The sequence below is a fragment of the Podarcis bocagei genome, assembly GCF_964188305.1.
Source record: "Podarcis bocagei genome assembly, chromosome: 3".
Classification (NCBI taxonomy): Eukaryota; Metazoa; Chordata; class Lepidosauria; order Squamata; family Lacertidae; genus Podarcis; species Podarcis bocagei.
The window spans coordinates 112,337,588-112,346,982 of record NC_138127.1 but is presented as its reverse complement, the minus strand read 5'-3'; the positions used below and the strand labels follow the sequence as shown (position 1 = coordinate 112,346,982).

General features: G+C 50.2%; 1 protein-coding gene across 1 annotated transcript; it reads right to left on the bottom strand.

Annotated features, from left to right (window-relative positions):
* Nucleotides 1-1,486: 1,486 nt before the first annotated feature.
* LOC308583740 (maestro heat-like repeat-containing protein family member 7) lies at nucleotides 1,487-8,762 on the bottom strand. Its single transcript, XM_081187956.1, has 6 exons — nucleotides 8,516-8,762; nucleotides 8,156-8,303; nucleotides 7,681-7,862; nucleotides 6,739-6,876; nucleotides 3,244-3,314; nucleotides 1,487-1,525 (listed from the first exon to the last, which is right to left on the bottom strand). The coding sequence occupies exons 1-6, from the start codon at nucleotides 8,662-8,664 to the stop codon at nucleotides 1,512-1,514; spliced, it is 702 nt and encodes a 233-aa protein (XP_081044082.1). The 5' UTR covers nucleotides 8,665-8,762; the 3' UTR covers nucleotides 1,487-1,511.
* Between the last annotated feature and the right edge of the window lie 633 nt (nucleotides 8,763-9,395).

The window sequence follows — 9,395 nt, the reverse complement described above, 5'->3', positions numbered from 1 at the left end:
GGCCAGGCGGCGGCGGCAGCACGGGCGGTTTCACGGGCCGGGCGGCTGCGGCTGCCCGGGCGGTCTCACGGGCCGGGCGGCGGCGGCATGACGGGCGGTCTCACGGGCAGGGCGGCGGCAGCCCGGGCGGTCTCACGGCCAGGGCGGCGGTGGCAGCCCGAGCGGTCTCACGGCCAGGGCGGCGGCAGCCCGGGGGGTCTCATGGCCAGGGCGGCGGCGGCAGCACGGGCGGTCTCACGGCCAGGGCGGCAGGGCGGGCGGTCTCACGGGCCAGGTGGCTGCGGCAGCACGGGCAGTCTCACGGGCCGGGCGGCGGCGTCATGACGGGCGGTCTCACGGGCAGGGCGGCGGCGGCAGCACGGACGATCTCACAGGGCGGGCGGCGGCAGCAGCACGGGCGGTGTCACGGGCCGAGCGGCGGCGGCAGCACGGGCGCTCTCACGGGCCGTGCGTCGGCGGCTGCACGGGCGGTCTCACGGGCCGGGCGGCGGCGGCAGCATGGGCGGTCTCACGGGCGGCGGCGGCAGCATGGGCGGTCTCACGGGCTGGGCGGCGGCGGCAGCACGGGTGGTCTCACGGGCAGGGCGGCGGCAGCATGGGCGGTCTCACGGGCCGGGCGGCAGCGGCAGCACGGGCGGTCTCACGGGCCGGGCGGCGGTGACAGCACGGGCAGTCTCACAGGCAGGGCGGCGGCGGCAGGGCGGGCGGTCTCACGGGCAGGCCGGCGGCGGCAGCACGGGCGGTCTCACGGGCCGGGCGGCGGCGGCAGCACGGGCGGTCTCACGCGCCGGGCGGCGGCGGCAGCACGGGCGGTCTCACGCGCCGGGCGGCTGCGGCAGCACGGGCGGTCTCACGGGCCGGGCGGCGGCGGCATGACGGGCAGTCTCACGGGCCGGGCGGAGGCGGCAGCACGGGCGGTCTCATGGGCAGGGCGGCGGCGGCATGACGGGCGGTCTCACGGGCAGGGCGGCGGCGGCAGCACGGGCGGTCTCACGGGCCGGGCGGCGGCGGCATGACGGGCAGTCTCACGGGCCGGGCGGAGGCGGCAGCACGGGCGGTCTCATGGGCAGGGCGGCGGCGGCATGACGGGCGGTCTCACGGGCAGGGCGGCGGCGGCAGCACGGGCAGTCTCACGGGCCGGGCGGAGGCGGCAGCACGGGCGGTCTCACGCACCGGGCGGCGGCAGCAGCACGGGCGGTCTCACGGGCCGGGCGGCGGCGGCAGCACGGGCGGTGTCACGGGCCGGGCGGCGGCGGCAGCACGGGCGGTCTCACGGGCTGGGCGTCGGCGGCAGCACGGGCGGTCTCACGGGCCGGGCGGCGGCAGCACGGGCGGTCTCACGGGCCGGGCGGCGGCGGCAGCACGGGCGGTCTCACGGGCCGGGCGGCGGCGGCTGCACGGGCGGTCTCACGGGCCGGGCGGCGGCGGCTGCACGGGCGGTCTCACCGCCAGGGCGGCGGCGGCAGCATGGGCGGTCTCACGGGCCGAACGGCGGCGGCAGCACTGGTGGTCTAACAGGCAGAGCCTAAATGACACCAGATAAAGTCGAGCAACATTTATGGACTCAAGCCTGATATTCACCTGAGAAGGTGGTGCCTTGTTTTGACCCCCAGGCTTTCTGTGACCCATGGAAGTTATAGAGCTGCCCTCCCCTTATCAGTCAACAAATATCACGTATTTCATAAGCATATAATGTCATGGTTTTACAGTTAGGCTGTGAGCTCAGTTTCTAAAAAGCACCTCTTGAACGAGTTATTTTGGGATTGATTCAGGTTGGCCCCCAAAGCAGCTCACTTCAATTCAATGGTCTCCATCAAGAAGCACCCAGCTACGCATGACCCCTCCTGCCCCTTCTCATCCCAATGTGGCCACAGCAGAAGCTAGGCTGGTGCTTCCATTTGGAACTATGGAGTTCTCCGCTGGTTTCTGGTGGGCCTGGACTCCGCATTCCTACCTCCAGGGCTGGGCATGGCCCTCCCAATCTAATTCGCCTCTGCTCTCACAGTCAGGTACATTTTGGTGGGAAAGGGAAGGAAGGAGTATGAGCTGGTTGGAATCATGCTGAAGCAAACACATCCTAAGCTGCGTCTGAACTGCAGGAGGGTTTGGACTTGGCTCATAAAGAGCATGAGATGAGGCTTGAAACTGGAGAAATCTCTTCCGTTCAAAGACTTAGTGGCCTCAATAAATAAATGAAAACAGCTTATGTGGATGAGCAAAGGATTATTATTATTATTATTATTATTATTATTATTATTATTATTAGTCTCCCCACCCCGATACATAGCGGAACAAAGAGAAAAAAAGATATATAATAAACCAGCAGACACACAAAAATCAATCTTTAAAGCAGGCAAAAATAAATACATATGAACTTATACCAGCTTTAAGGTGTTTCCAATAGTAGTAGTAGTAGTAGTAGTAATAATAATAATAATAATAATAATAATAATAATAATAATAATAATAATTTATTATTTATACCCCACTCTGGGCGGCTTCCATAAAAACCAAAAATACAATAAAATATCACACGTTAAAAACTTCCCTGAACAGGGCTGCCTTAAGATGTCTCCTGAATGTCAGGTAGTTGTTTATCGCTTTGACATCTGCTGGAAGGGCGTTCCACAGGGCGGGCGTCACTACCGAGAAGGCCCTCTGCCTGGTTCCCTGTAGCTTTGCTTCTCGCAATGAGGGAACCGCCTCCAGACACTCACGCAGGACCTTCACCACCTTCACTGGTTCGGATTTAAAAGAAAGGTAGAGCTGGGTATCATCCGCATACTGATGAACACCCAGCCCAAACCTCCTGATGATCTCTCCCAGCGGCCGCATGTAAATGTTGAAAAGCATGGGGGAGAGGACAGAACCCTGAGGCACCCCACAAGTGAGAGCCCAGGGGTCTGAACACTCATCCCCCAACACCACTTTCTGAACACGGCCCAGGAGGAAGGAACGGAACCACTGTATGACAGTGTCCCCAGCTCCCAGCCCCTCAAGACGGTCCAGAAGGATGCTATGGTCGATGGTATCAAACGCCGCTGAGAGATCCAGCAGAACTAGGAAACAGCTCTCACCTTTGTCCCTAGCCCGCCGGAGATCATCAACCAGTGTGACCAAGGCAGTTTCAGTCCCATGATGAGGCCTGAATCCCGACTGGAAGGGAGTACATATAAAAATGTAATTTTAAGAAAAATCTTAGCCTTCCAAAGGTGAAGACTTGTCCATCCATTAACGGAATACCTGTATGATTGCTGCCTGCAGTAACTTGCGCACTAGGTCTTGGAAGTGTCCGTATCGGAGTCAGACATCCCCTAAGTTGGAGCAAAGCCACTGTAAGTGCATCTTTTATTATGTATGCATTCATCTTCTATCAAAAAACATTGTCCATATATATTAGACATGATAGCAGTGAATGCAGCTGAAGTTGTACAATTAAATAAAAAATGTGTAAATGCTAAAGAACATTTGACAGTTAAATTGCGAGGAATAAAGAAACCATAAGAAACATTAGAAATAATTGCTTTTTATATCGGTCCTGGAGGTTTTGCTGAACATGATTAGAAGGGACCAGCTGGTTAAAGGGGTACAGGTTGGAGTTAAACAGTACAAACTGAGAGCATTCGCAGATGACTTGGTACTTACATTACAAGAGCCAGACACTAGTACTAAAAGAGTCTTAGAATTAATTCAAGAGTTTGGTCAAGTCGCAGGATTTAAACTGAATAAATTAAAGACTAAGGTATTAGAGAAAAATTTAACAGTTACTGAAAGGGAGAGGTTCCAGAATGAAACGGGTTTAACTGTGGTTAAGAAAGTGAAATACTTGGTGTCAGGGCTGCCACTCAGTCCCAGCTCACATAGGACCACGCTAGCCAGCGTTCAGGTTAAAAGAGTCTTTATTGGATTACAGGTTCCATTTCCAAACTGCAATGTGCAGCCCTACTTCTTCTAGGTCAGACCGGCGAAGACCCGTCTGAGTCTCCGCCTCTAGCACACCAGCTTAATACCCTAGCCTTGCTCCACCTCCTGCGCCTTTCCTTCCGTCTCTGGGTCCTTCTGCCCCCCGGGGTCTCTTCTTTCCTACTCTCTTCTGACGCGGACCCCCCTGACCCTTCCGCCTCCTTGCGGCGGGCTTTGGGACCTGGCTCACTCTCTGGGCTGCTTACTGCGCCAGCTTCCGCTACATTTGAACTTGGCGCGCGCGCCCAACTCTCCACCTTCCTCTTGATCGTTTCGTCGCTCCCCGAGGTGGGCGTGACTACTCCTGACTCATGCCCTCCCTCCTTCTGAAAGCCTCCGGAACCCGATATCTGGTCCCCTTCCTCCCCGCTGCTCCCGGCTGGGTACGTGGGTCCCGATCTCCAACTGCTGCTCTCTGATCCCTCTCTGGACCCTTCTTCCTGGGGTGTCCCCCTGTTTTCCCCCCTTGCTCTGACCGCTGGCGCTCCCTTCTGGGAATCCTCGGACTCACTGGATAAGCTCGGCGATCTCGGTTCGTCATCCCCACTCATCTTTCCTTCGTATTCCTCCCCCTCGCTCTCTATCTCCTCCCTTCTCTGCGTCTCTGCTCCTGAACCCCTGACACTTGGGGATTAACATGACAGCTAAAAATGTGAATTTATTTAAAGACAATTATGAGAAATGCTGGACGGAAGTAAAAAAGGATCTAGAAATATGGTCAAATTTGAAGCTTTCACTGTTGGGCCATATTGCTGTGATCAAAATGAATGTATTGCCTAGAATGTTGTTTTTGTTTCAAACATTGCAAATCGTGGACAAGATGGATTGTTTCAAGAAGTGGCAGAAAGATATCTTGAAATTTGTCTGGCAGGGAAAGAAACCCAGAATAAAACTTAAGATTTTAACTGATGCAAAAGAAAGAGGGGGATTTGCCCTGCCGGACTTTAAACTTTACTATGAATCAGCAGCTTTCTGCTGGTTGAAAGACTGGCTGCTTCTTGAGAACACAGACATTTTGGATTTAGAAGGTTTTAACAATATTTTTGGGTGGCATGCATATTTATGGTATGACAAGGTTAAAGCTCACAAAGCTTTTAAAAATCATATTGTCAGGAAAGTATTATATAATGTCTGGATTAGATATAAAGACCTGTTGGAAAATAAAACCCCAAGGTGGTTGTCGCCAATGGAAGCTAAGGCTGTGAAAAAACTCAATATGGATGCCAAAAGGCCCGAAATATTGGGAAATTTTGGAACAAGAGGGGGATAAATTTAAATTGCAGAGTTTTGAGAAATTAAAAGACAAAGTGAGAGACTGGCTCCATTATTACCAAATAATGGAGGTTTTTAAGTTGGACAGGAAAATTGGCTTCCAGGTGGAAAAATCAAAATTAGAAACAGAACTGATAGAACCCAATACTAAGAACTTGTCAGGAATGTATAACTTGCTGTTGAAATGGAATACACAAGATGAAACAGTGAAATCAGCTATGATAAAGTGGGCACAAGATATTGGTCATAACATTATGTTTGCTGACTGGGAAAAGTTGTGGAACACCGGTATGAAATTTATGGCATGTAATGCCTTAAAGGAAAATATTATGAAAATGATTTATAGGTGGTACATGACCCCAGTCAAGCTTGCAAAAAATTACCACTTGCCTGATAATAAATGTTGGAAATGTAAAGAAACTAAAGGTACTTTTTTCACCTTTGGTGGACGTGCCCAAGGATTAAGGCTTTCTGGGAAATGATATATAATGAAATGAAAAAGGTATTTAAATATACCTTCCTTAAGAAACCAGAGGCCTTTCTCCTGGGCATTGTTGGCCAATTGGTGCCAAAGAAAGATAGAACATTCTTTATGTATGCTACAACAGCAGCAAGAATACTCATCGCAAAGTATTGGAAGACACAAGATCTACCCACCTAGGAAGAATGGCAGATGAAGGTGATTGACTATATGGGACTAGCAGAAATGACTGGCAGAATCCGGGACCAGGGGAAAGAGACGGCGGAAGAAGATTGGAAGAAATTTAAGAACTATCTTAAGAAACATTGTAAAATTAATGAGTGCTAGAATGATGTGGTTTTAGAAATTAAATGGAGTACAGCTGTAAAGATTAAGTTAAGATTAAGATTTGCTGAACTAAATATTTGAAATAGGAATGCAGAAAGGGGAGGTATGAGGAGGTCGGTGAAGTAAGTTTTAAGAAAATAAGGTTTTGAAATTATACTTGTTCTTTTTTTGTGTTTGTGTGTATTGTTTTGTTTGATATAATTTGTAAAATCTTAATAGATATTTATATATAAAAAAAGAAACATTAGAACAGGCATTCCCTGTTTCCAGTTCCTACCTCAAAGTAAAACGCCATGCCGATGGCTCTCTTTTTATTGTTTGGAGAGCACATATATTCTTTTGCCAATCGGGAAATCCTCCTGTACTCTTTGGTCGAGGAGCTGAACAAGGTCCTGAAACATAAGAGTAAGAGCAAAGGATTCACAAGCCTGAAGCTGGCAGGAAGAACCGCTCAGTGTTCCTGCACAACAACCACCACCACCAGGTTACTTGAACGCTGAGCAGAGCCTCCCACCTGCATCCGCTCCATAAGACGCACACACATTTCCCCTTACTTTTTAGGAGGGGAAAATTGCGTCTTATAGAGTGAACAATATGGTACATTTTCTGAAATAAATAAGAAGTTTATCCCCATTTCCCCAGAAAGCAGGCCTTGCTCTTCATGCCTCACCTGCCAGTCCTTTTCACCTTCTTACCTTGCCAGAAGACGAATGCCTTTGAAAAAGCTTTCTGGACTTGACAGCATATCCCAGCAGCTTTGCAACCCCAAAGCCTCAGAATCATCAAGGTATTCAAGACGCCCAATCAGTTGTTTCAGGGCCTGCACAGCGATCCTGAGTCAAGTGAAGGAATTAAGAAGATTATATTTTTAAAATTTGTATACTGCCCTTCACCTGTAGATCTCCGAGCAGTTCACAACATAAAAATGCAAGTTAAAAAGCACAAAATACAGAATAAAAACAAGAACCAAAGCAAACCAATAACTCCTCTCCCTCCAACAAACACAGTTGAAAGGGCATAGGAGGTGAATCAGCCAATGGCCTGATTGAAGAGGACCATTTTTGTCTGGCATCTAAAGGCACCAGGCAAGCCCCTCTGGGGAGAGCAACCCACTAATGGGGAGCCACCACAGAAAAGGCCCCTTCTTGTGTGGAGGAGGCACACGTGAAGAGGGGCTTCCGATGATGAGCACAAGGTCTGGGTATGCTCATCTGGGGAGTTTTAGGTCCTTGACATCTTGCAGTCCAACCCCTACCATCACCCCCTGCAGCCTCCCCCATGTTTCCAGCACAAGCGGCAACCTTTTGGCTGTGATGGAGACTTAAGGTTTCATGACACGTGAGTCCCACCACACCCAAATCAGCCCATCGTGCGGGAGAGCCTCCAGCATCCTCTCCCATCCTAGTGTCCTTGGCTACAACTCCCATCTTCAGCCCAGTTATGCTGGCTGGGGCTGGTGGCAGTTGTGGTCCAAAGTGACTGAAGAGCACAGGGGTTGGGGAAGCCTGGGTCTCCTAGCTATCTAACCTAAGCAGAACCTCCATGTCCAAATGAAGCCTATCTCTTGGGGGAGGGCTGAGCCTATGGGTCAGAGAGAGAAGGGAGGGCCCCCCAAAATGCATTAGCAGGTCCCTCACGTCAGTGGATCGAGATGCGAAGAGGGCTCCGGGATTAGACTTGACGCCCTCGAACCTCTTCTTCTCGCCTCATGGACAAAACAGATCTGAGTGCTAAGTGCAAAGAGCAGGTGGTGGAACTTGATCTTCAGGATACCTGCAGCCTCAGGGAACGACAGGATATGATACAGAGCGTTGGTAGCCTGGAGGGACAAGGAGAGGAGAACGGCATTCAGCAGAGGTCATCGTCAGATCAAGATCTCAGACGCGACTCAGAGCCTCGGTCCATCTCACTCAGTGTTGTCTACACTGACTAGCAGTGGCTGTCCAGGGTTTCAGGCGAGGGACTCCCCGACATGGAGATGCTGGGGCCCTTCTGCATACAAAGCAGGTGCTCACAGGATGGACCACTTATTAAGATGCACCCCCCTCCCAGCAAGAAGCCCCCAGCCCCACCCAGCTCCCATTCAAAACAATCCAGGAGAGAGAAACTGACCGCCATTGGCATTTGAGAAGTGCTGCGTCGCCTGGAAGTGACTTCCGCTTTGGGGTCTGCATCCTGCAGCCTTTTCAGGAGGGGTCTCAGCAGCTTGACGCTGGAATACTGATTGGCAACCAACGCCTTCCAGATCTCTGTGGCACTTCTGCAATTTTTCAAAACAAAATTTTTCATTTTTCCTTTTCTTAAAAAAAGTCAGGCCTTTGATATTTTCTTTATATTGCACATACATTAGCAAAGAAAGAAACCACAACTTGGAGCACAATTTTTTGCAAGTACGAAATTCAATATAAATAAATATAAATTAAGAAACCCCTTAAATCTAGCCCTCCCCATTTTCACATCACAAAAACTTACTCATCACACTCCATCGAGCAGTCCAACAGGCTGTCTACGACCGGCTGCAGGCGCTTGGTGGCTAGGCTGACAATAGCCGAAAGCGTCTGATCCTTAGTGTGGGTGTCGGAGATCTGGTGGAGATGGTTATAAATCTCCTTCACAACCATAGGCAGCTGAAAGAAGATAAAAGAAGACCAGGATGAGAAAGTGTGGTGAACCTGTTTCTATTTTGCTTAATGTATGTAGGGTTTGGTGTCAGCGTTACTCGTGCCAGTTCTCTGCTGTTCACTTGTGTGTTTTTTATAATAATTTTTATTGATTTACAACACAGATATACAATTTTATCCAATTTTTAACAAATAAATTCTCTCTTTTTGGACTTCCTTCAGCTTCTCTGACAATCATCCATCATTACCTCTTAATTACGCATTCCTTCTCCTTAGTATTGTCTTTAGTCTTCCCTCCCACTTCTATTATTTTTTATAACAATACATCTCAAATTTCACAGTGCTTCTTGAAATACAGTGGTGCCTCGCAAGACGAAATTAATCCGTTCCGCGAGTCTCTTCGTCTTGCGGTTTTTTTGTCTTGCGAAGCACGGCTATTAGCGGCTTAGCGGCTAGTAGCGGCTTAGCGGCTTTAGGAAAAAGGAAACAAACTCGCAAGAACTCGCAAGACGTTTCGTCTTGCAAAGCAAACCCATAGGGAAATTCGTCTTGCGGAACGACTCAAAAAACGGAAAACTCTTTCGTCTAGCGAGTTTTTCATCTTGCGAGGCATTCGTCTTGCGTGGCACCACTGTATCACTAACGTTGTTTGCACATCACATGTATTTTTCAGATATTCTACAAATTTCCCCCAGTCTTCGATGAACTTTGGTCCTTAAGATATCTAATTT

What these genes read in the sequence shown, in the direction of transcription:
- LOC308583740 (XM_081187956.1), bottom strand. Translation starts at nt 8,664, where the DNA reads ATGGTTGTGAAGGAGATTTATAACCATCTCCACCAGATCTCCGACACC. An exon ending in CTTCTCAAATGCCAATGGCG is followed by an intron (nt 7,863 to 8,155) that starts GTCAGTTTCTCT and finishes TTGTCCCTCCAG; the next exon opens with GCTACCAACGCTCTGTATCA. An exon ending in GGCATTCGTCTTCTGGCAAG is followed by an intron (nt 3,315 to 6,738) that starts GTAAGAAGGTGA and finishes GCTCCAACTTAG; the next exon opens with GGGATGTCTGACTCCGATAC.